At 44.3% G+C, this 26,820-nt stretch overlaps 1 protein-coding gene across 9 annotated transcripts in view; it reads left to right on the plus strand.

Moving 5' to 3' along the window:
- The window catches only part of LOC106581254 (neurofibromin), a 108,471-nt gene continuing 81,651 nt past the window's right edge, over nt 1-26,820 (plus strand). For 3 of the 9 annotated variants that reach the window (XM_014163192.3, XM_014163190.3, XM_014163194.3), the window contains exons 1-27: nt 9-422; nt 11,023-11,166; nt 11,352-11,435; nt 12,613-12,803; nt 14,336-14,442; nt 14,536-14,603; nt 18,502-18,577; nt 18,765-18,922; nt 19,008-19,181; nt 19,530-19,658; nt 19,771-19,845; nt 19,980-20,111; nt 20,266-20,403; nt 22,015-22,128; nt 22,287-22,366; nt 22,519-22,642; nt 22,895-23,141; nt 23,251-23,324; nt 23,420-23,503; nt 23,626-24,018; nt 24,260-24,399; nt 24,484-24,606; nt 25,062-25,262; nt 25,511-25,692; nt 25,922-26,133; nt 26,380-26,541; nt 26,653-26,756. In XM_014163192.3, coding sequence (XP_014018667.2) covers nt 363-422; nt 11,023-11,166; nt 11,352-11,435; nt 12,613-12,803; nt 14,336-14,442; nt 14,536-14,603; nt 18,502-18,577; nt 18,765-18,922; nt 19,008-19,181; nt 19,530-19,658; nt 19,771-19,845; nt 19,980-20,111; nt 20,266-20,403; nt 22,015-22,128; nt 22,287-22,366; nt 22,519-22,642; nt 22,895-23,141; nt 23,251-23,324; nt 23,420-23,503; nt 23,626-24,018; nt 24,260-24,399; nt 24,484-24,606; nt 25,062-25,262; nt 25,511-25,692; nt 25,922-26,133; nt 26,380-26,541; nt 26,653-26,756 — 3,776 coding nt within the window. In that variant the 5' untranslated portion in view covers nt 9-362. Of the gene's footprint in view, nt 423-933; nt 1,037-11,022; nt 11,167-11,351; nt 11,436-12,612; nt 12,804-14,335; nt 14,443-14,535; nt 14,604-18,501; nt 18,578-18,764; nt 18,923-19,007; nt 19,182-19,529; nt 19,659-19,770; nt 19,846-19,979; nt 20,112-20,265; nt 20,404-22,014; nt 22,129-22,286; nt 22,367-22,518; nt 22,643-22,894; nt 23,142-23,250; nt 23,325-23,419; nt 23,504-23,625; nt 24,019-24,259; nt 24,400-24,483; nt 24,607-25,061; nt 25,263-25,510; nt 25,693-25,921; nt 26,134-26,379; nt 26,542-26,652; nt 26,757-26,820 lie in introns of all 9 variants that reach the window. The other 6 variants (XM_014163195.3, XM_082966711.1, XR_001323054.3 and 3 more) reach the window with 6 other exon arrangements.

Here is a 26,820-nt window from a genome sequence, read left to right on the forward strand (position 1 = left end):
CTCTTTTTAGTAACATATGGTAGCATAAACAGTAGAAAGTCAAGCTAGTTAGTTACATGTAATAACATTACATTATATGGTCAATGTTTGTGTGTATCCTCTTAGCTCTTACCTTCGACTTCAACAAGCGACGCACGGGTATCTTTGCTCTGCAATCTCCTATCCTCATCGGTTTCACTGGGAAGACTTCCGGTGGTGTGTCATGGCGGCATGGTAAAGCTTACTCAAAGGGAACAATAACCAATCCGTACTGTCTTCTTCAGACGGCGGTTTGGGACTTATTTCAGGCTTAACATCGCCACGAACGTCCACATTCGTATTGGAATTGCGAGCAGTCATTCGCGGTTTCCATCCGCTCGGCCATGGCGGCACATAAACCAGTGGAATGGGTTCAGGCCGTGATAAACAGATTCGACGAGCAGGTAATATTATAGTGTTAGTTATGAGTTCGATGTGGGAGTAGTTAGCTAGTTGCAACTGCAAGCAGTGAATCTTTTGTTGAGGGCTTGTACAGGTAGATAGCTAATTTATTTATGTCACTGCGAAGTGCATGCTAGACTGCTTTCTAGCTAGCTAGCTATAGATAGTACCTACGTTAGGACAAATATTTTTTATATCTGTGTTAGGATGATGTGTAACAAAAGTGCAAGTTACGTTTAGTTACCTAGCTAGTAAGCTACCCATGTACCTAGCTAGCTAGCTAACTAAAAATGCATTTTAATGTTGCATATGTTTTGGGTGTTGGTATAGCTAACTCGGAGTATTTGCACACTACGTCTAATATTGGCTAATTCTTCCTAGACAATTAGGGAAAAGATGTCCCTATTGTACCAGCTAGGAAGTCCTATAATTTAGCTACCTTGCTAACTGTAAACAAATGAGAGGTGTAACGCAAACATGCACTGATTAAAATGCAAGGTCTGTCACATGCAGTGGGAAAAAAATGAAGAACACACTCGTTGCATGCTGTCAGTCAACATTCATGTTGCTGTCTGAGGAATCTGGATTTCCAACCTGACCATGTTTCTGCTCTGAGGTAACGTTAAACGCTCAATAATAAGATCAAAAGCAACATGGATCCGTACATATTGACAGACATCCGTTTTTTGTTCAATACCTACTTCCATAATTACGACATCCTTAAATTAAGATATAGGTAGTGTGAGTTTGGCTCAATCCAATATTTGAGCGTGGTTATGTGTTTGGGGTCACCACAGCAGCAGTCTACAAGGCTCGCCCAACTACAAGATTCTGGCAATTAAGTTTTTCTTATTACCCAGAGTTGGATGAACTCGTGGATACCATTTTTAGATCTCTGCATGCAGTGTGAAGGAAGTTAAGAGGTAGTGATGATAGCCAATGCTGACTATCATTTGTACAATGACTGAAGGCTACAGGTACACAAAATCAAAACACATGGTTAGCAGATGTTAATGCGAGTGTAGCGAAATGCTTGTGCTTCTAGTTCCCGACAGTGCAGTAATATCTAACAATTCCCCAACAACTACCTAATACACACAAATCTAAAGGGGTGAATGAGAATATGTACATATAAGTATATAGATGAGCGATGGCTGAGTGGCATAGGCAAGGAGCAGTAGATGGTTTAAAATACAGTATATACATGTGACATGAGCAATGCAAGATATGTAAACATCATTATAATTGCATTATTTAAAGTGGCATTGTTTAAAGTAACTAGTGATCCATTTATTAAAGTGTCCAGTGATTGCGTCTCAGTGTAGGCAGCAGCCTCTCTGAGTTAGTGATGGCTATTTAACAGTCTGATGGCCTTGAGATTGAAAAACAGCTTCTATCTCTCTGTCCCAGCTTTGATGCACCTGTACTGACCTCGCCTTCTGGATGATAGCGGTGTGAACAGGCAGTGGCATATACTACTGTGCAGTACTGCTACATTATCCCTTTAAGGGTGCCAAAGATTCCTCTAATGAACTTGAGGTTGAATGTGTGAAACATTGGGTCAGGTAGTCTAGCCAGTCCATCAATAGTTTTTACACTGTCTGTTGCCCCTAACTATTTCTCATCAGTCATTATCAGTCAACATTATCATATTGTAAGATCAAGGTTTTAAAATGCTCCAGCTGACTTGTTGGAAAGTTTGTTGTTGCTTGAGAGCTGGTATGTCTGTAAATCAGCTCTGGGTCTCAATTTTATCCAAACTAAGCTTTGTCTGTTTTGGTTGTCAAAGACCACCGCCAAAGGGACTGAAACAAATGGTTCTTGCAATCGTGCTGCACTGCAAGCAGTGCTGCCAGAAACTCGTCACCTTCTTTATACTCCTTTGTGTGAAAGCTGTTTTACAAATAAACTTTAAAAGGGTTTGCGCTATGCAGTGGTTTGTATTTAACCTAAACATGCTTAAGTGCCATGGCGCACTGTGCAACTGCCCTCAACTCCAGTCCAGCCTTTTGAAATGGAGTATCAGCACTTTGTGTGCAGTTTGGGTAGGTTCTGGGCCTCAGGTTTCAGAGGCTACGGAGGGACTCTGTAGCACAGAGTGGTGATTGTTCTCAGGCGGTGATTGTACTCAGGCTTAGCAGCTCTGCTCGGCTTATTACAGTTTGATGAAAGTGTAATAAGGGATTAAACCCGCCTCGTGTTGTTAAGACCATTTAGAAGCCTCTAAGTCATAGGATTGCATGTGTTGGCTTTATCAGGGTGGAGTTCATAGTCAGAATCATATTTTCTGTGTGAACCTTGCTTATTTTGCCCCAAAACCTACCCAGTGTCCAGAAACAATGAAAGTGTTCTGAACAATAAGTCTGAATCACAGTTGTATGCAACTTCAGAATCCTACATTTTCTTTGGTTGTAATGCATGTCATAAAGCTATGAGAGGTTGGTGGATGCCAATGTGATGTACTAGATTAATGAGAAATGATAACCTCAACCTAGTAGTATTGGTCATCACAGCATCAGCCCAGAAAGATATGAAGCAGGGATTGGACGGTGGGCTCAAGTTCAGACGCCGGACTTTTCTCCTACCCCCTATCTTGGGACTTTCATTCCCAGGCCATGGTTTCTCCCTGAGGGGCCCCAGTGGTAGACAGGATCCAGCTAGTAAGCAGTCCTAGGCCATGAGCCTCTTCCTTAGGATGGATATTCATGTCTGAACCTAACTGTTTCCTCAACCATGATTAGGTCTACAACAGTGTAGTCTCCACTTACCATGCTCCCAAGCCTTGTTCATCACTTGGCTGTTGGGGAAGTCTGGAAGTGGAAATCGAGGCTAACAACATCCTGGCTCTGTTGCCCCACGACTATGCCGGGGCCTGAAGGAGAGCCAGAGCCACATCAAGGAGTGCTCCATGCAGAAAAGCTCAATTCTCAACTGTGCTGGCTCATTAACATTCCAGGCTTGATGTGCTCTGCATACAATATCCCAGATGTTTGTTTTTGTCCCGTTTTAAAATATTTATTTATTTTTTGTATACATTTCATTATTTTAATCTCTTTTTTCCATTTTCAAATTAAATATACCTTCCTGCAACCCGCTTCACTCAATGTGGTACGGATCTGCTTTTTTTTTTGACCTTATAACTGGAACCTCCATCAGAGCTAGCCAGCTAATTAGCTACTAGCTATTTAGTCATTGTTAGCCACTGCTAGTGGTCTTTACCTATAGCTCAGACACCAGCCACTTTAGCCCGGATAGCACCTGCCAGTTTGCACAGCGCGATATCATCCCTGAGCATATCGGACTGCTTTTTTTTCTTCACTACATCACCGGATTCCTGCCGCAAGCTCTGGACCATTACACCGGATCATTGCAGCTAGCTAGCTGCTACCGAGTAACTATTGTCCAGAAGCATGCACCAGGCCCATCTCCCGGCTAGTAAACAAAGTACACCAACTACAATACCTCTCTTGCCAATTGGCCTGGACCCTTTGTCGACACGGAGCCCCGCCGATCCATCATGACTTGTCCCATCAGTAGAGGTATTGACCTCATCCCGTCAATAGAGGATGCCTGGTTGTTCTTTGAAAGTGCTTTCCTCGCCATCTTAAATAAGGATGCCCTTTTCAAATTTAGGACTAACAGATATAACCCTTGGTTCACTCCAGACTTGACTGCCCTTGACCAGCACAAAAACATCCTGTGGTGTCCTGCACTAGCATCGGATAGTCCGCGCGATATGCAACTTTACAGGGAAGTCAGGAACCAAAATAGTCAGTTAGGAAAGCTAAGGCTAGTTCCAAAAAGTTCTGGGACACTGTAAAGTCCATGGAGAATAAGAGCACCTCCTCCCAGCTGCCCACTGCACTGAGGCTAGGAAACACTGTCACCACCGATAAATCCACGATAAGTGAGAATTTCAATAAGCATTTCTCTACGGCTGGCCATACTTTCCACTTGGCTACCCCGGCCAACAGCTCTGCACCCCCCCCTGCAGGGACTGGCCCAAGCCCCCCCGCTTCTCCTTCACCCAAATCTAGACAGCTGATGTTCTGAAAGAGCGGCAAAATCTGGATCCCTACAAATCAGCTGGGCTAGACAATCTGGACCCTCTATTCCTAAAATTATCCGCCGCCAACCTCAACCTCAAACTCAAACTTCAACCTCTTTCGTATCGTCTGAGATTCCTAAAGATTGGAAAGTGACTGCGGTCATCCCCCTCTTCAAAGGGGAAGACACTCTAGACCCAAACTGTTACAGACCTGTATCCATCCTGCCCTGCCTTTCTAAAGTCTTCGAAAGCCAAGTGAACAAACAGATCACCGACCATTTCGAATCCCACCATACCTTCTCCGCTATGCAATTTGGTTTCTCAGCTGGTCAAGGGTGCACCTCAGCCACGCTCTAGGTCCTAAACGATATCATAACCGCCATCGATAAGAGACAATACTGTGCAGCCGTCTTCATCGACCTGGCCAAGGCTTTCGACTCTGTCAATTACCGTATCACCGTGTCTTCCCTGTGGCTCAGTTGGTAGAGCATGGTGTGTGCAACGCTAGGGTTGTGGGTTCGATTCCCACGGGGGGCCAGTACAAATGTTTTTTTAAATGCATGAAATGAAATGTAAGTCGCTCTGGATAAGAGCGTCTGCTAAATGACTAAAATGTAAATGTAAAATGTATTCTTATCGGCAGACCCAATAGCCTTGGCTTCTCAAATGACCGCCTCGCCTGGTTCGCCAACTACTTCTCAGATAGAGTTCAGTGTGTCAAATCGGAGTGCCTGTTGTCCGGACCTCTGGCAGTTTCTATGGGGGTGCCACAGGGTTCAATTCTCGGGCCAACTTTTTTTCTCTCTGTTTATATCAATGATGTCGCTCTTGCTGCGGGTGATTCTTTGATCCACCTTTATGCAGATGACACCATTCTGTTTACATCTGGCCTTTCTTTGGACACTGTTAACCACTATGGGCTACCTACTCAACAGCCAGTTGAATCCTGTGGCGCGTTATTCAAATCCTTAGATATGCTATTACTTCAATTTTTCAAAAATATGACTATTTTACACCATTTTAAAGATAAGACTCTCGTTAATCTAACCACACTGTCCGATTTCAAAAAGGCTTTACAACGAAAACAAAACATTAGATTATGTCAGCAGAGTACCGAGCCAGAAATAATCAGACACCCATTTTTCAAGCTAGCATATAATGTCACATAAACCCAAACCACAGCTAAATGTAGCACTAACCTTTGATGATCTTCATCAGATGACAACCCTAGGACATTATGTTATACAATACATGCATGTTTTGTTCAATCAAGTTCATATTTATATCAAAAACCAGCTTTTTACATTAGCATGTGACTAGCATGTGACTAGCATTCCCACCGAGCACTGCCGGTGAATTTACTAAATTACTCACGATAAACGTTCACAAAAAGCATAACAATTATTTTTAAGAATTATAGATACAGAACTCCTCTATGCACTTGATATGTCCGATTTTAAAATAGCTTTTCGGTGAAAGCACATTTTGCAATATTCTCAGTAGATAGCCCGGCATCACAGGGCTAGCTATTTAGACACCCAGCAGGTTTAGCACTCATCAAAGTCAGATTTACTATAAGAAAAATGTTCTTACCTTTGTTGTCTTCGTCAGAATGCACTCCCAGGACTTCTACTTCAATAACAAATGTTGGTTTGGTCCAAAATAATCCATCGTTATATCCAAACAGCGGCGTTTTGTTCGTGCGTTCTAGACACTATCCTAAAGGCTAAATAAGGGTGACGAGCATGGCGCAATTCGTGACAAAAGAATTCTAAATATTCCATTACCGTACTTCGAAGCATGTCAACCGCTGTTTAAAATCAATTTTTATGCCATTTTTCTCATAAAAAAGCGATAATATTCCGACCGGGAATCTGTGTTTAGATAAACAGACAAAGGAAAACAAAGCATTCGGTCGAAGCGGGCATGCGCCTAAGCCCATAGTACTCTGAGTGGCCACTTGCCAAAAGTGATAAAGTGTTTCAGCCAGAGCCTGCCTCGATATCGTTTAACTTTTTCCCGGGCTCTGAGACCCTATGGAAGACGTAGAAAGTGTCACGTTATTGCACAGATCCTGAGTCTTCAATAAAAAGAGCCAAGATGAAACACTACTTCTCAGACAGGCCACTTCCTGCTTGAAATCTTCTCAGGTTTTGGCCTGCCATAGGAGTTCTGTTATACTCATAGACACCATTCAAACAGTTTTAGAAACTTTAAGGTGTTTTCTATCCAAAGCCAATAATTATATGCATATTCTAGTTACTGGGCAGGAGTAGTAACCAGATTAAATCGGGTATGTTTTTTATCCAGCCGTGTCAATACTGCCCCCTAGCCCTAACAGGTTAACAAACCTCCAAACGAGCTTCAACGACATACAACTCTCCTTCCGTGGCCTCCAACTGGTCTTATATGCTAGTAAAACTAAATGCATGCTCTTCAACCGATTGCTGTCTGCAGCCGCCCGCCCGACTAGCATCACTACTCTGGACAGTTCTGACTTAGAATATGCGGACAACTACAAATACTTAGGTGTCTGGTTAGACTGTAAACTCTCCTTCCAGACTCACATTAAGCATCTCCAATCCAAAATTAAATCTACAATCGGCTTCCTATTTCGCAACAAAGCCTCCTTCACTAAAGCTGCCAATCATACCGTCGTAAAACTGACTATCCTACCGATCCTTGACTTCGGTGATGTCATTTACAAAATAGCCTCCACCACTCTGCTCAGCAAACTGGATGTAGTCTATCACAGTGCCATCTGTTTTGTCACCAAAGACCCATATTACATTTACATTTAAGTCATTTAGCAGACGCTCTTATCCAGAGCGACTTACAAAATGGTGCATTCACCTTATGATATCCAGTGGAACAACCACTTTACAATAGTGCATCTAAATCTTTTAAGGGGGGGGGGGTTAGAAGGATTACTTTATCCTATCCTAGGTATTCCTTAAAGAGGTGGGGTTTCAGGTGTCTCCGGAAGGTGGTGATTGACTCCGCTGTCCTGGCGTCGTGAGGGAGCTTGTTCCACCATTGGAGTGCCAGAGCAGCGAACAGTTTTGACTGGGCTGAGTGGGAACTGTGCTTCCTCAGAGGTAGGGGGGCCAGCAGGCCAGTGGTGGATGAACGCAGTGCCCTTGTTTGGGTGTAGGGCCTGATCAGAGCCTGAAGGTATGGAGGTGCCGTTCCCTTCACAGCTCCGTAGGCAATCACCATGGTCTTGTAGCGGATGCGAGCTTCAACTGGAAGCTACCCACATATGCTACCCACCACTTCGACCTGTATTCCCTCGTTGGCTGGTCCTCGCTACGTATTCGTCGCCAAACCCACTGGCTCCAGGTTATCTGTAAGTCTTTGCTAGGTAAAGCCCTGCCTTATCTCAGCTCACTGGTCACCATAGCAACACCCACCCGTAGCACGCGCTCCAGCTGGTATATTTCACTGGTCATCCCCAAAGCCAACACCTCATTTGGCCTCCTTTCCATCCAGTTCCCTGCTGCCAATGACTGGAACGAGTTGCAAAAATCACTAAAGTTGGAGACTTATTCCTTAATTACTAACTTTAAGCCCCAGCTTTCAGAGCAGCTTACCGATTGCCGCAGCTGTACTCAGCCCTTCTGAAAATAGCCCATCCAACCAACTACCTACCTCATCCCCATATTTGTTTTAGTTTTTCTGCTCTTTTGCACACCAGTATTTCTACTTGCATTCTCATCTGCACATATCACCCCAGTGTAAATTGTAATTACTTAGCCGCTATGGCCTATTTATTGCCTTACCTCCTTACTTCATTTGCACACACTATATACAGATTTATTTTTATTTTGTGTTATTGACTGTACTTTTGTTTATCCCATGTGTAAATATGTGTTGTTTTACATTTTAGTCATTTAGCAGACGCTCTTATCCAGAGCAACTTATAGTAGTGAATGCATACATTTAATTTCTAAACATTTTTTTTTTTCTGTGCTGGCCCCCCGTGGGAATCGAACCCACAACCCTGGCATTGCAAACACCATGCTCTACCAACTGAGCTACTGCGTTGCACTGCCGCACTGCGTTGCTTTATCTTGGCCAGGTCGCAGTTGTAAATGAGAATTTGTTCTCATCTGGTCTTCCTGGTTAAATAAAGATGAAATAAAATTAAATAAAAAAACACTAGCCAGCCCCACCACTAGGCAAGCTTACAGGGGGTCCCCCTGCCCATGAGTTCTGGCCCAGCTAGCCCCTGTGTGATGTCTGTGTTCACACAGATGTAGCCTGCAGGTGTACAGCTGTGGGTGTACGTTAGAGTTGTGGTGGGGCGATGTTCTTCTTAGCACAGGGCTACATTGCTCTGTGACTGCAGGACGTCTGCTCCTTGCCCTTTGTCAGGTGTCAGAGGCGTCCTCATAGCGCGAGAGGTGTGACATGGCACTTCTTGTGAGGATATGTGTAGTGTGGATATGTGTATACACATGATAAGAACGTGAAACCATGGCTTGGTGTAAATCTTTTTATATATATACATGCACGCACACACACACACACACACACACACACAGTACCAGTCAAAAGTTTGGACACCTACTCATTCAAAGGTTTTTCCTTTATTTTGACTTTTCTACATTGTAATATAATAGTGAAGACATCAAAACTATGAAATAACACACATGGAATCATGTAGTAACCCAAAAAATGTTAAACAAATCAAAATATATTTTATATTTGAGATTCTTCAAAGTAGCCACCCTTTGCCTTGATGACAGCTTTGCATACTCTTGGCATTCTCTCAACCAGCTTCATGAGGTAGTCACCTGGAAGGCATTTCAATTAACAGGTGTGCATTGTTAAAAGTTAATTTGTGGAATTTCTTTCCTTATTGCGTTTGAGCCAATCAGTTGTGTTGTGACGAGGTAGGGGTGGTATACAGAATTTAGCTTTATTTGGTAAAATACCTAATTATGGCAAGAACAGCTCAAATAAGCAAAGAGAAACAACAGTCCATCATTACTTTAAGATATGAAGGTCAGTCAATCCAGAAATTTCAAGAACTTTGAACATTTCTTCAAGTGCAGTCGCAAAAACCATAAAGCGTTATGATAAAACTGTCTCTCATGTGGACCGCCACAGGAAAGGAAGACCCAGAGTTACCTCTGCTGCAGAGGATACGTTCATTAGTGTTACCAGCCTCAGAAATTGCAGCCCAAATAAATACTTCACAGAGTTCAAGTAACAGACACATCTCATCATCAACTGTTCAGAGGAGACTGCGTGAATCAGACCTTCATGGTCGAATTGCTGCAAAGACACCACAACTAAATGACACCAATAAGAAGAGACTTGCTTGGGCCAAGCAACACGAGATCTTTGTGAGATGCAGAGTAGGTGAACGGATGATCTTGGCATGTGTGGTTCCCACCGTGAAGCATGGAGGAGGTGTGGGTGTGCTTTGCTGGTGACACTGTCAGTGATTTATTTAGAATTCAAAACACACTTAACCAGCATGGCTACCACAGCAATCTGCAGCGATACGCCATCCCATCTGGTTTCTGCTTAGTGGGACTGTCTTTTGTTTTTCAATAGCATAATGACCCAACACACCTCCATGCTGTGTAAGGGCTATTTGACCAAGAAGGAGAGTGATGGAGTGCTGCATCAGATGACCTTTGCCTCCACAATCACCTGACCTCAACCCAGTTTGGGATGAGTTGGACTGCAGAGTGAAGGAAAAGCAGCGAACAAGTGCTCAGCATATGTGGGAACACCTTAAAGGCTATTGGAAAATAATTCCAGGTGAAGCTGGTTTTAGAGAATGCCAAGAGTGTGCAAAGCTGTCATCAAGGCAAAGGGTGGCTACTTTGAAGAATTTCAAATATAAAATATATTTTTAGTTGTTGAACACTTTTTTGGTTACTACATGATTCCATATGTGTTATTTCAAAGTTTTGATGTCTTCACTATTATTCTACAATGTAGAAAATAGTAAAAATAAAGAAAAACCCTTGAATGAGTAGGTGTGTCCAAACTTTTGATTTTATACCCCTTTTTCCTCCCCAATTTCGTGATATCCAATTGGTAGTTACAGTCTTGTCCCATCGCTGCAACTCCCGTACAGACTCGGGAGAGCCGAAGGTCGAGAGCCATGCATCCTCCGAAACACGACCCTGTCGAGCTGCATTGTTTCTTGACACACTGCTCACTTAACCCGGTAGCCAGGTACACCAATGTGTCGGAGGAAACACAGTACAACTGGTGACCGAAATCAGCGTGCATGCGCCTGGCCCGCCACAAGGAATCGCTAGAGCGCGATGGGACAAGAACATCCCTTCCTGCCAAACCCTCCTGACCCGGACAATCTCGGGTCTGTAGTGACGCCTCAAGCACTGCGGTGCAGTGCCTTAGACTGCTGTGCCACTGGGGAGGCCGGCTTTGTGTAATTCTATTAGACTTGTTCAAACCTGCTGCATATATTGTCCACTGTATAATACCTTCACCCGTGGCTAGATTCTCCTGTGACTTTAGGATGACACATGCTTTTTTCTTAGCTTCCTAAGCTTCTTTCTCCTTAGCTTCCGGTTAAAACGGGACATCAGAACAACCACACCAGAGTCAGCACAGAGCACAACAAGGAATGTCTCATCAACATCTCTAAGTACAAGTTCTCCCTCGTCATCAGTGGCCTCACGAACATACTAAAAAATGTGAACAACGTGGTAAGTGGCATTTTTTTACGTGTGTCTTTTAGCTATGGGGATCACCACGTTACATGTCATCAACTCTACCTCCTGGAAGGTGTGTATTGAGTCAACTCAAGTTTTGGATGCATGCTAAGGGCTGGAAGTGGTGTTTGCCAAATCAATAACTCCTCCTGTCCTCTACCCTCCCCTCCTCTCTCCAGCGGATATTCGGGGAAGCTGCTGAGAAGAACCTCTACCTTTCCCAGCTGATTATCCTGGACACACTGGAGAAGTGCCTGGCATCGGTGAGGAATACCCCATACAGTCTGCATCTACTGTATACCTTCTTACGTCACCATTTAGTTGGTCTGCTAACCTATCCCCCTACGCTTGCTTGTGTGTTTGTTGTGTATAAACATTTCTCCATTTTAGTTTTTCCCCAGCCTGTCCCATATTAGTCCTATGGCCTCCCCCAACTCAAAACAGTTTTCTGTTGATTGAATTGAATTGAACATTGCCAGTCAAGACCATTGGCCTCAAAATATTGCACCAATATTATAAAACGCTATGAAGTCTTTCAACACAACGCCAGTATTACATTGATTCAATGGATCATGGATGCTCCTGTTCTGTATCTCTCTGCTTTTTCCAGACACACAGACCTACACTTAAACCCCTTCCTTCACTCGTGCTTTCTCTTCACTTCTGAAATCGGTGCCTCAGTTCTGCAACCCTGCAGCAGAAGATTACATTTCCAGGTGTTTCCTCGACTTGAGTTAGTGCTTTCACAGCCTCCAATGGGATCGCCGGGAGTTTCCTGTATAGGTTTTTCATTAGGGCATGTCCTTAGACGGAAGCCAGCTGCTCCCCTCATGGACGCTATGGAATTCTCCATAGAATTAGAGTTTTTGTTACATTTTTAAGTAGTAGCCTTATTTTGTGTTCGACTATTTCCTACATATGGGTGAGCTACAGGTTTGGAATGCAGTTGTATGCAGTCTGTCCAAGTATGAGGCTGCCAGTTTGACTCCAGTAGTTTTGGAAATTAGCCAATGGGAGCACTGGTGAATCCCAGGTAGGGACATGCTGTGTTTGCGCCACTGAGCAAGGCACTTAACCCACATAAATGTGTTGCATGTCCAGCTGTATAAATCCAAAATATGTGAGAAGTTGCCACTGATAATCTGAAAAGAACTCATTGTTTTCTCAGAGAACCTGGAGACGCCAGCTTACACACACCCTTTCCTCTCATCGTCCTCTCTCTCTTTTTCTCTGTATTCCTCTTGTGTGTATGTACTGACATGTATGTATAACTGATAGATGCACACACACACTACATGTTACTGTTTTTAAATGTATGTAAATTGTAAAGTCTTCTGTCTGTAAATTATTTTTCGTTATTTGTCGGACCCCAGTAAGATTAGCTGTCGCCATTGTCATCGGCTAATGGGGATCCTAATAAATAAAATAAAATCCTCCCAGCAATCAAAGGACTGCCTGCGTCTGGACGAGACCATGCTGGTGAAGCAGCTGCTGCCAGAGATCTGTCACTTCATCCACACGTACCGCGAGGGCCACCAGCACGCTGCTGAGCTCCGTGCCTCTGCCTCAGGGGTCCTCTTCTCCCTCAGCTGCAACAACTTCAACGCTGTCTTCAGCCGCATCTCCACCAGGTAACCCTGATCCTGAGGAACTGCAGACTCTGACTAATTCACTGTCACTATCACTGTGTTGATGAGCAGTTGATCAGATGTGTTAGTTCAGGGCTAGGACAAAAGCCTGCCCACCTTGTTGTTCTTCCAAGGTCGATGGCAACTGACCTACATTATCTTTTGTGGAAAAATGCATTTCTGTCTTTAAAAAGTTCCACCAGACCTAATTTTCCCAAAAGTGTAATATTACAAATGAAGTTATCTCTTCAGAAGTAATGATGAGGAGACTGTTCAGGCCCCCTTTCTACTTATGCCTTGTTCGCATACCTCAGCACTTCAGTTTAGCAGCCAGCCATGGACAATGTCACTGTGAATGAACTGTTAACCCAGTCATGACGGACATCCCTCCCTCCCTACCCACCCAGGATGTTCAGGATGGTGCAACGTTACACAATGTTCAGATGGAACAATAAAACAGGGAATCCTGTTAGCTCTATTAGGTTAATTGTCCCCCACGATGAAATCGGGGAGGAGACTGTGGATCTTCCTCTGTCCGTTAGTACGTTCGTCACACACGATATCTCAGACAGCACTGGCCCGATTTTTACTAAACTTGGATTAATAAAGCGTCTTGCCATAGAGAAACAAAATTACACTGATTGGCTAAAGGGGGGCTATAGTATTCAACTGAAATTCCAAATTATGAACAAGCATATCTCCTGCCCCGTTTGAGCTACAGTCATGTCATTTTTTATGTGCATGCATTTCCTCATAAGAAACACATTTCCCATAACAACCAATATAATTTCAGGAACTTGCAAATTAAATGTCTTTCCACATGTTTTGAATTGGCGCTTGTTGCTTCCATATGCCGCACATCGCGCCGTTGTAAATCGGAGACGGGACTGTGGATAGGTCTCCGTTCGTTAGTACATTCGTACAGTTGTACCTTCGTCACACGTGATGTCTCAGACAGCACTGGCCTGATTTTTGAAGAAACTTGGGTGAATGATACATCTTCCCATAGAGATTTACGTGGATTGGCTTAAAGGAGGTGCTATAGTAATCAACTGAAATTCTAAACTTTGAACAAGCATATCTCCTATCCCGTTTGAGCTATTGTCATGAAATGTGGTTCATATATGCGGCCCCTCATGAGCAACTAGGTTCCCATAACAACCTATATAATTTTGGTACTTAGAAATTCAATTTCTTTCCACACAACATACGTTGTAATAATTGTCACTAATTGACACAAGGAGCAATACATCATCCGTGGGGGACAACATGTTTACTGTAGACTAGCAACATTCAGAAAGTTTCACATCATTGATACACTCATGTCAGTTTCCTGTCTTGAATGATGAGGGGATGATGTCAAAAAGGCAACCTTAACAAGGCTGTCCTCTTTTCCCTCTCTTCCACCCCCTCTTCTTTCCCTTTTTTCTACTGAGAAACTGTGGCTGAATAATATCTCTGCATATCATGTTTGACTGGATGAACTTGTTCCATGGCAGTGTCTGAGAGTCCTTATCCATTGTGTTCTCCCCCAGGTTGCAGGAGCTGACAGTCTGCTCAGAAGACACTGTGGATGTCCATGATATAGAGCTCATGCAGTACATCAATGTGGACTGCTCCAAACTTAAAAGACTGCTCCAAGGTAGCTACTCACTCACTCAATTCCTTTTATGTCATACTGTTTTTTTTATACTTTTTTGCTAATACTCTATTACTTTTTACTACATCCTCTCAGAAACGGTATTAAAATTCAAAGCCCTGAAGAAACCTGCCCAACTTGCCGTCATTAACAGTTTGGAAAAGGTTTGTGCACCAATATATTTATATTCAGTGCTGCTGTTTTGTGTTTATGAAGTTGGTGTATTATTATATACTACATGGCCAAAGATATGTGGATACCCCTTCAAATCAGTGGATTTGGCTATTTCAGCCACACCAGTTGCTGACCGATGAGCCACGAAGTGATGGGCCACAAGCTCACAGAACGGGACCACTGAGTGCTGAAGTGCGTAGTGTGTAAAAACTTGTCTGTCTTTGGTTGCATCACTCACTACTGAGTTCCAAACTGCCTCTGGAAGCAACGTCAGCACGATAACTGATGTCTGGAGATTCATGAAATGGGTTTCAATGGCCGAGCAGCTGCACACAAGCCTAAGATCCCCATGCACAATGCCAAGCGTCGGCTGGAGTGGTGTAAAGCTCTCCACCATTGGACTCTGGAGCAGTGGAAACGTGTTCTCTGGAGTGATGAATCACGCTTCACCATCTGGCAGTCCGACTGATGAATCTGGGTTTGGTGGATGCCAGGAAAATGCTACCTGCCCCAATGCGTAGTGTCAACTGTACAGTTTGGTGGAGGAGGAATAATGGTCTGGGTGCTGTTTTTCATGGTTCGTGCTAGGCCCCTTAGTTCCAGTGAAGGGAAATCTTAACGCTACAGCATACAATGACATTCTAGACGATTCTGTGCTTCCAATTTTGTGGCAACAGTTTGGAGAAGGCCCTTTCCTGTTTCAGCATGACAATGCCCCCATGCACAAAGCAAGGTCCATACAGAAATGGTTTGTTGAGATCGGTGTGGGAGATCTTGACTGGCCTGCACAGAGCCCTGACCTCAACCCCATCGAACACCTTTGGGATGAATTGGAACGCCAACTGCGAGCCAGGCCTTATCCTCCAACATCAGTGCCCAACCTCAATAATGCTCTTGGTGCTGAATGGAAGCAAGTTTCCGCAGCAGTGTTTGAACATCTTGTGGAAAGCCTTCCCAGAAGAGTGGAGGCTGTTATAGTAGCAAAGGGGGGACCAACTCCATATTAATGCCCATGATTTTAGAATGAGATGTTTGACGAGCAGGTGTCCATATACCATTGACCATGTAGTGTATTATTCATGTTATTCACTACTGCCACCTCTTGTCTGCTGGTGAAATGTTTAAAATACAATTTTCCACTTTGAGGACATCACTATGCCGGTTTCCATCGATCCAGGTTTATTGGGAAAAATATTGAAATGTGTAAAGAAACGGTAGCTATAGGAAAAATGCTCTAAAGATCGACAATGTTTTAAAACTTATTGCGACAAATGATGATAGAAACAATGTTTTTCAGATAAATGTTGATTGCCGAATAGTGTTGACGGTACGCAGAGCACTGTCCTGACTTTGAAGAATGCCTGATTGTTTCGACTTTATAGTTGGCTGAATGCAAGTTTTACTATCCAATTATTTCAGATCTACAGGAGTGCAAGGTTCATCATGGCACGGACCATGACAATACATTGGCACATAGGAATTATTAGACTATGGCATATATTAGTAAATTCTTGCATTCTATCCATGCTGGCTTTTGCAGGCTACCTGAGACATGGAACAAATGGGTGGGAGGGAATACAGGCTGTCGCCAATTTCTTAATGTGCAATTTGCCTAAATGGATTGTCGTGTCTTTGGTTATGCCGGATTAAGTGATATGACATGCTATTCTATAAAATCCTTTCTCTGTAATTAATATTACCTGATTGAGCTAATCATGTAAATGTAATTAACTAGAAAGTCGGGGCACCACGAAAGAGTGTTTATAGAGCTGTTATCTTCCGAATAAACTCTTAAAGACCTAGTAATATTTTACCTCAATAGCAGTCAATATTAATCGTCACCTTATTTCAGTCTCATCTGAACATCGTAAATTCTTGGTTATCTTCATGAACCCTGGCTAACCGTTTATTTACTAAATATCTAACTAATCACATAGAATTACATATACACAGAATGGATCATCCATTGATTACTAATTATGTCCTACAAGAAAACGTCCCTGGGGGACGGAACCTGTATGACGACTGCTTACACAAAGAGAGGGGGTTGGGCTTGAATGAAAGCGCGGGAGGACTGAAGAACAAAGGGAGAAGCTATGCTATCGTAAATACAGAATCTTATGCATTCTAAATAACCGCCCATTTGGAAAAGGAAAATGCAATAAATATTTACTCTGAGCTGCGCTTCGGTAGGTTGGTCGTACAGAGATCTTCCTTGTCCATTTAAGTGTCTCTGGTGGTAAACAGGTTACTTGGCAGTGTCGTGTTGTTTGTTAGAAGAGATCCTTTGTCCGTCGTTTCCTAGCCCACGTTTACAGCGGCCGCTGCTAACTCAATGGCTAGGAGGTATCATTTCTGTAGTGAATAAGAGTTCAAAGTTCATACCATTCGCAACCAAAGCTCACGCTGAGGTTGGCTTAGTTCTGAAGTTGACATGTTTGTCCTTTTAACGTGGAACCGTTGTAGTCACGCCCTCGGAACAGCTTATTATCTGAATCCTTCTGACATCGGACTGTCGCCCTAATGTACCCGGAACAGCAAGTTATTCGCCCTTTTAACGCAGAGGCTGCAGGCCTCGCGTACTCGGAACAGCTTATTATCTGAGTCCTTTTAACGTGAGGCTGCAGGCCTCGCGTACTCAGAACAGCTTATTATCTGAGTCCTTTTAACGTGAGGCTGCAGGCCTCGCGTACTCAGAACAGCTTATTATCTGAGTCTTTTTAACGTGAGGCTGCAGGCCTCGCGTACTCGGAACAGAAAGTTATATTTTCGTAAAGGGCTTATATAGTGGAGGGAGAGAAGGGTGTGTTTCATAGTTTATAACCAATGTCTCTTCACAGGGGCGGGCCACTGATTGAGCAGAGCTCTAACCTTATGAAAACCCAATTCTCTCATTTGGATGCTAAGATTACATTTAATCTTTTCACAAATAGTTTCATATTTCAACTTTTAAATTGCACAACAATTCCATGTGAATCTGATAACTAGAATGTGTAGACTTTCCAGAATACAGTTTGTCATCCTATCATTAATAAGAATGTCTCAGATGACATCATATTCATTAAATACCAACGCATAATGACATCATATTCATTAAATACCAACGCATATTTTCAACTGGTTTGATTACCGAAATATGGTTCCTTTCCCCCCACCTTTTGATGTTCCCCGACTCTATGTTTAACAAAGGCTTTTCAAGAGTCCTTCAGTAGGGTCAAGAGAGGAAAGGGAGAAAGGTATTTATGGGGGGTCATAAACCTTACCCACAGGCCAACGTCATGATGGGATAATGGAAACATGTTTATTCAACACTAGGTTTTTGCAAAAACTTCTTCTGTTTGTTGGTGTGACGTCATTATGTCCAGCTGTTTTTATCGACAAAAGACAGTTGGATGGAAATGCACCGTAGCAGACAATTGATCTACTGTGGCTTCGGAAAGTATTCAGACCCTTTGACTTTTTCCACATTTTGTTACATTACAGCCTTATTCTAAAATTGATGAAATACAATTTTTTGCAAATTTATTAAAATTAAAAAGCAGAAATACCTTTATTTACATAAGTATTCAGACCCTTTGTTGATCATCCTTCCATTGCTGCCACCACCATGCAAAAAAAATCTAAGCCTGTTTTTGCTTTGTCATTATGGGGTATTGTGTGTAGATTGAGACGGGATTTTAAAAAATACAAAAAATTCAATTTTAAGAATAAGGCTGCAATGTAACAAAAGGTGGAAAAAGTCAAGGGGTCTGAATACTTTCCGAATCCACTGTATTTTCTATTCAAACGTTCTAACTGTCGCCAATAAATCACTGGACAAGTTCATGGAAACATAGCTCCTGTCCCATTCTAGAGTGGACAGTGCTAAATATTTGTGTTCCTCCCCAGGCCTTTTGGAACTGGGTGGAGAACTACCCTGATGAGTTTACCATGCTCTACCAGAGACCACAGACAGACATGGCAGGTCAGTATTCTCAATAGCCTTGTATTGGACTGAAACACAATGCAGATGCTATCATTACATGCACTTAAAAAAAAATGTATGTGACATTTTCAGTCTCAAAGGGACTGTAGGGAACAGATCAGGACGATAAATAAGAAGTATGATGAGTTAAGGGCTATCTCACTCGTCTGTCTGGCACGCCCTTTAGATGCTGCGGAGAGGCTGTTTGACCTGGTGGACAGCTTTGCGGAGAGTGCCAAGAGGAAGGCAGCGGTGTGGCCTCTACAGATCATCCTCCTTATCCTCTGTCCCGAGATCACACACATCATCTCCCGAGAGGTGGTGGAGGAGAGCAAGGCCAACAAGGTGAGATGAGAGCGTACACACACACACACACACTGGGATTAAATAGGTAGTGTGGCTGATAGTTGCTTTCTCTCTCTTGTTACAGAAGCTGTTCCTGGAGAGCTTGAGGAAGGCCCTAACAGGCCAGGGGGGCAGCAAGCAACTAACAGAGAGTGCAGCTATCGCCTGTGTCAAACTGTGCAAGGCCTCCACCTACATCAACTGGGAGGACCACTCGGGCATCTTCCTCCTGGTGCAGTCCATCGTGGTGGACCTCAAGGTCAGATAAACTAAACACTCTGTCGCCCTCTGGGGGCTAGGGAACACTACAGCAGTGGTGTCTGGGTTTTGTGTTCGTCATTCCAGTCGTGGAGTAAAATTGACAATGTCCTTTCTGTATAGAACATTCTACAACGTCCTGAACGGTAAACCATGATTGATATGCCTACGGCTACCCCTTAGACTTTTATAGTGCAACTTTTGTGCTAGTGCTACCGCTATGAAGCTAATACCTATCCAATCCTCTCAGACCTTCACAAAGCCCCTTGCGTTAGGGTTAATTGGGAAATTGGTTGATTTGGAATATTGCAGACGGTCACATACAGCCGCCTCCTATCTATCCCATCAGGCCCTGCTCTTCAACCCCACCAAGCCCTTCTCTCGCGGGGCAGGCAGCCAGAACGCAGACGTGGACCTCATGATCGACTGTTTCGTCTCCTGTTTCCGTATCAACCCTCACAACAATCAGCACTTTAAGGTCAGTCAGTCTGCTCAGCGCATTGGCAGAAAATGTGCAGACCATGTCTGAATGATGCCTCAGTGTCAAAGCGGCTTTTTTGACGAAACATTAATAAAGACAATCTCCTCAGGTCTGTTTGGCCTCTGCCTCCCCCTCTACCTTTCACTTTGTCCTGGTCAACTCTCTGCACAGAATCATCACCAATGTAAGTGTGTACTGTCTCCACTACCACTTACTACCAAATTCAGTCGAAGTACATTTGATAGGACGGTGTTGATCTCATTGGCCTTTCCCATAGCAGTGCAATATTAATGATCTTCTATCCTCTTCGTCCTTTAGTCTGATCTGGACTGGTGGCCTAAGATTGATGCAGTGTACTGCTACTCTGGCGAGCTGCGACTAATGTTTTCAGACACTCTGAGCCGAGTGATGCAAGGCCTTCACACACACGCCCCACTACGCTTGACATCGGTGAGAAAGGGACCACACACACATGCGCACATTCACACTCACTTTCACACCAATCGTTTGAAACCCACTTAACTTTTGTTTTCCTGTGTAAGCCAACCTCTTAGGAAAAGTATGTGTTAGCTACAGCTGAAGTTACAACTTCTCTCTCTGACAGAGTCTGTCATTTAAAGAGAAGATGACCACCAGCCTTAAGTTCAAAGAGAAAACCACAGACCTGGACACACGCAGCTACAAGTGCCTCCTCCTCGCCCTGGTCAAACTCATCCACGCTGACCCCAAACTCATGCTGCACGTACGTCTGACACTAACCACCACATACAGTCCAAGTCAGAAGTTTACATACTCAGGTTGGAGTCATTAAAATGTGTTTTTCACCCACTCCACAAATTTCACAAACTATAGTTTTGGCAAGTCGGTTCGGACATCTACTTTGAAACTTAGAAGCTTCTGATAGGCTAACTGACATCATTTGAGTCAATTGGAGGTGTACCTGTGGATGTATTTCAAGGCCTACCTTCAAACTCAGTGCCTCTTTGCTTGACATCATGGGAAAATCAAAATAAATCAGCCAAGACCTCCACAAGTCTGGTTCATCCCAATTTCCAAACGCCTGAAGGTTCCACATTTATCTGTACAAACAATAGTACACAAGTATAAACACCATGGGACCACGCAGCTGTCATACCACTCAGGAAGGAGACGAGTTCTGTCTCCTTGAGATGAATGTACCTTGGTGCGAAAAGTGCAAACAATCCCAGAACAACAGCAAAGGACCTTGTGAAGATCCTCGAGGAAACGGGTACAAAAGTATCTATATACACAGTAAAATGAGTCCTATATCGACATAACCTGAAAGGCCACTCAGCAAGGAAGAAGCCACTGCTCCAAAACCACCATTAAAAAAAGCCAGACTACGGTTTGCAACTGCACATGGGGACAAAGATCGTACTTTTTGGAGAAATGTCCTCTGGTCTGATGAAACAAAAATAGAACTGTTTGGCCATAATGACCATTGTTATGTTTGGAGTATAAATGGGGAGGCTTGCAAGCCGAAGAACACCATCCCAACCGTGAAGCACGGGGGTGGTAGCATCATGTTGCGGGGGTGCTTTTCTGCAGGAGGGACTGGTGCACTTCACAAAATAGATGGCATCATGAGGTAGGAAAATTATGTGGATATATTGAAGCAACATCTCAAGACATCAGCCAGGAAGTTAAAGCTTGGTCGCAAATGGGTCTCCCAAATGGACATTGACCCCAAGCATACTTCCAAAGTTGTGGCAAAACGGCTTAAGGACAACAAAGTCAAGGTATTGGAGTGGCCATCACAAAGCCCTGAGCTCAATCCTATAGAAAATGTGTGGGCAGAACTGAAAAAGCGTGTGCGAGCAAGGAGGCCTACAAACCTGACACAGTTACACCAGCTCTGTCAGGAGGAATGGTCCAAAATTCACCCAACTTATTGTGGGAAGGTTGTGGAAGGCTACCCAAAACGTTTGACCCAAGTTAAACAATTTAAAGGCAATGCTACCAAATGCTAATTGAGTGTACGTAAACTTCTGACCCACTGGGAATGTGATGAAAGAAATAAAAGCTGAAATAAATAATTCTCTCCTATATTGTTCTGACATTTCACATTCTTAAAACAAACTGGTGATCCTAACTGACTTAAAACTGACTTTTTACTAGGATTAAATGTCAGGAATTGTGAACAACCTGAGTTTAAATGTATTTGGCTAAGGTGTAAGTAAACTTCCGACTTCAACTGTACATACTGAGACAATGTCCCTAGATTCTGTTTGAATAGTTAATCACCCTCCCTTCCACTTGTGTGTATGGTTTGATTTCCTCTCCGCCCTTGCGTTCACCCATACATGCATGTTTAACATTGTGTGTGTTGTAGAACCCAGGGAAGCAGGCTCAGGAGACCCAGAGCAGCACAGCAGAGCTGATTGCAGGCCTGGTGCAGCTGGTGCCCTTGGCCAATACAGCCCAGCTTTCCCAGGAGGCCATGGAGGTCAGTTTACACTCCTCCTCTCTCTTACTCTCACTCCATCTACTCTGCTTCTTTATTCTTTCTCATTCTGTCCACTTCAATTCTATTCCCTAGCATTGAATTATCAACTTCAAGTAAGGCACATTTCTCCCTATCTGTCTCTGTCTCTCCCTGCCCAGGCTCTGCTGGTGCTGCACCTGCCTGAGACCATTGAGCTGTGGAACCCTGAGGCCCCCATTGAAACCTTCTGGGACATCAGGTACAAGGACATGGTTTAGTTCTGGGGGCTTTTCAGTCCAGAGATAATCCATGTAGACAGACACACTGGTCATGGATTCAGTAGTAGTCACAGTCTTTAGGGGTGGGTGTTGAGATTCCATTGGGCTCTAACACCGGCCTATCCCATTGCAGCTCCCTGGTTCTCTTCCTGATCTGTAAGAAGCTGATTGGTCACCAGATGGTGAACAGTACAGAGGTGTTGAAGTGGCTGAGGGAGATCCTTATCTGCAGGAACAAGTTCCTCCTAAAGAACAAGGTGAGGTCAGGGACTCTAACCTCACATGAGAATAACCAATGAGGGCTAGTTTCCCAGACACAGATTAAGCCTAGTTCTGAACTAAAAAGCACGTTCACTAGAGAATCTCCATTCAAAATAATGTTTAAGTCTAGGACTAGGCTTAGGTCTGGAAAACTGTCCGGAGTGTTTTGCAGTTATAAAAGTCAAATACATGTGTTGGACATGTCTAAATGTGTGTTGGACGTGTCTAATTCCTCTCTGCTCGTCCAGGAGTGTGCCACGCAGGGCAGTGGAATCCCCATCTGCAGACAGGCCCAGACCAAACTGGAGGTGTGTTTATACATGTTTCTGTGGAGCCCTGACACTGAGGCCGTGCTGGTGGCCATGTCCTGCTTCAGACACCTGTGTGATGAGGCTGACATCCGCTCTTCCGCTGACGAGGTGCTCGTCCAGAACATCCTGCCCAACTACGCCACCTTCACAGAGTTCGCTTCCGTCAGCAACATAATGGCCACCGGTCAGTAAAAACGCTATGTTTTGTAGACCACTATAACATGCTCTGAGAGTCACTATACAGGCCAACGGTTTCAGACAATGACTCCCCTATGTGTTTCTCTGTTTGGTAGGACGCTCCACCCTGCAGAAGAGAGTGATGGCCTTGTTGAGAAGGATAGAGCACCCCACTGCAGGAAACACTGAGGTGTGAAAGAATAGAGAAACATTAAATACAGTTTATCCTTGCTTACATCCCTCCAGTATTAGTGACTTATCCCTTGTTTCCATGTCTCACCCCAGGCATGGGAGGACACGCATGCAAAATGGGAGCAGGACACCAAACAGATTCTGAACTTTCCCAAAAACAAGGTGGAGGATGGTCAGGTATGAGCACTTACATTTTAAGATTTGGGTGTGTTTCACCGTTATTTTTTTTTTAAATTATAAAAAAGAATAATACAGGGGACCATTGCTCCAAACTCTACCCCCTTTGTCTCCCCCTGCAGGAGTGGATCAACATGACAGGCTTCCTGTGTGCTCTGGGCGGGGTGTGTCTGCCCCAGCACAGCAAGCCCTGTGGCCCCACCACCTACAGCCCCCCCATGGGCCCCATGAGCGAACGCAAGTACTCCCTGGTCTCTGTGGGCGTCTGTGAGGTCTCCAACGCTGCAGCTGGAGCCTCAGCCACCTGCTCCTCCTCTTCCTCCACTGAAGCCCCCCTGGGCAGGTTCCTGGACCGCCTGCTGGTCCTGCTGGTATGTGGTCATGAGAGGGTGGGTCTGCACGTCCGCACCAATGTCAAGGAGCTGCTGGGGCTGGAGCTCAGCCCGGTCCTCTACCACATGCTCTTCAACAAGCTCAGGATCAGCATCGGACGCTTCTTCGACACACAGGGGCCGGTGAGTGGATGGGCTGCGGAGGAGGATGGGGCACGTTAATAAATGATTTGAATTGTATTAGCGTAGAAAATCATTCTGGTGTGTTTTATAAGGCGATGGTGACTTTTTTTGCTGATTGCAGCATAGAGCCCTGCCTGCGCTGTTGTTGTCGAATTTCATTAGTTCATTATAAAACTGATTTGTTGACATTAGCAGGAATGTAGTTAAAACTGATTTCATTAATTTGTCTCTGCCCTTGCAGGTCCCCATCAATGACACTAACACCCAGTTTGTGGAGCAGACCATTGCCATCATGAAGAACCTACTGGATAACCATGCTGAGGGCAGCTCAGAGCACCTGGGACAGGCCAGCATAGAGACCATGATGCTCAACCTGGTCAGGTGAGAGACAAACACTCACGGCTTATGAAATACCCAATCAGTTGTCAATCTTCAGGACCTTATTGGGTCTCATCTCACCCCCAGGTACGTGCGTATCCTCGGTAACACGTTGCATGCCATCCAGATGAAGACCAAGCTGTGCCAGCTGGTGGAGGTGATGATGGAGAGACGAGACGACCTGTCCTTCTGCCAGGAGATGAAGTTCAGGTGTGCGACAGAGACGGCACTCCCTCCTGGATAGACCTAAACTCTAGCTTAACGCTAGCCAAACTAGCTAAATGCTACTTAAAGCTTCAGTCAGCAGTTCAAACAATACAAAAAAGTTGGATGGGGCTGGAGAAATATAAATACTCTCAAATTAACATACGTGGCTATAGAATGACGAAACCTGATATAAAAATTCTAGTTTTAACAATGCTTTGAGGCTATATAGTGTTTGTTTACATTTACTTTGTTTACAAACGTTGGAGTAAAACAAGTGTATATTTGGGGTTCTGATGAGGTATGACAGTTGAACTAAGCTCATGAGGCATTTCTAAGTTATGTTCTTCAAGAATCAATGGGTATATACATCACTTTTTTTCCTTCCCTTTAAACGCTACCATTAATTAACCACTTTAAGTAAAATTTTTGTTAATTCAACCCCTCACCACGTCTGCCAGGAACAAGATGGTGGAGTACCTGACAGACTGGGTGATGGGCACCTCCAACCAGGCTGCTGATGACGATATCAAGTGTCTGACCAGAGACCTGGACCAGGCCAGTATGGAGGCGGTGGTGTCTCTGTTAGCTGGCCTGCCTCTACAGCCTGAGGAGGGAGACGGAGTGGAGCTGATGGAGGCCAAGTCCCAGCTCTTCCTCAAGTAACTACAATATGCTTTACTCATATACCTTTTAGTCATGTAGCTGACGCTCTAATCCAGAGAGACTTAGTTATCTGTTGCTGCTCTTCAGCTTTCTGTTTACTGTGCATGCTGTAACATTTCCACACGCAAAATAAACTGTGTTTTCTGTATAGAAGTAAAGGAATACATTAACTTAAATGTGCACATAATTTGAATTCAAACTGCCTGTTAAGTGTTCTGAACCCTGCTTTACCCTCTGTACCCAGGTACTTTACCCTGTTCATGAACCTGCTGAATGACTGCAGTGAGGTGGAAGATGATGGCCAGCCGGTGGTTGGGAGGAAGAGGGGCATGTCTCGACGCCTGGCCTCCCTCAGACACTGTACTGTCCTGGCCATGTCCAACCTCCTCAACGCCAACGTGGACAGCGGACTCATGCACTCTATCGGTGATCTACTGTAGCAGTAGTATTTCTCCACCTTTTTATAGTGTCAGGAAAGCTATAATGTTAGTCCATCCATCTACCAAGGACCATAGCTTCCGAAATGAACAATCAAACCTCAATTATAATGTCCCTGTATCCTCTGCCACCCTTAATCTTTCTCTTGTGCCACCTCTCTGTCTCTCTATCTCTCTATCCGTCTCTCTCTCCTCCCCCTCCATCCATCCTTCTCCAGGTCTGGGCTACCATAAGGACCTGCAGACACGGGCCACCTTCATGGAGGTTCTGACTAAGATCCTCCAGCAGGGGACAGAGTTTGACACACTAGCAGAGACGGTGCTGGCAGACCGCTTCGAAAGGCTGGTAGAGCTGGTCACCATGATGGGAGACCAGGGAGAGCTGCCCATCGCCATGGCACTGGCCAATGTGGTGCCAGGATCCCAATGGGTATGTACGAAACACAGCCTTTTGGGTGACTAACCTTCACAATGACGAGCACTACAATAACAAACCTGATTTATTTCTAGAATCAGACATTAGTTAGACGTTAGTGCAAGGCTGGAGCAAACGCCTGCATGTCCTGTAGCTCTCCAGGAAAAGGGTTTGCCACCCCTGTGCAAGTATGAGAATGTGAGGCAGTAGTTCTAGAAAGTGGTTGAAACATGTTCGTGTGTCCTCCTGTGTCTTCTTCAGGACGAGCTGGCCCGTGTGTTGGTGACACTGTTTGACTCTCGCCACCTGCTGTATCAGCTGCTGTGGAACATGTTCTCCAAGGAGGTGGAGCTGGCTGACTCCATGCAAACTCTCTTCAGAGGCAACAGCCTGGCCAGTAAAATCATGACCTTCTGTTTCAAGGTAAAGCCACATTTCTCTCCCATACAGACAATTTTAAATGGTAGAACCTGAAGCACTCGCACCAAGCCTGGAATGTTAAATGCATTTTAATGTTGAAATTCTCTGTGTCAGGTGTACGGGGCGGCGTACCTACAGAAGCTCCTGGAGCCTCTACTTAAAGGGGTCGTCACCACCCCAGAGTGGCACAGCATCAGCTTTGAGGTGGACACAACCAGGTAGGAACATTAACTGGAAGCATTCCACACTGGTAGCTTGGTGTGGTGGTAAAGGATAGCATGT

Source organism: Salmo salar, chromosome 20 (genome assembly GCF_965601325.2).
Source record: "Salmo salar chromosome 20, fSalSal1, whole genome shotgun sequence".
NCBI classification, from domain to species: domain Eukaryota; kingdom Metazoa; phylum Chordata; class Actinopteri; order Salmoniformes; family Salmonidae; genus Salmo; species Salmo salar.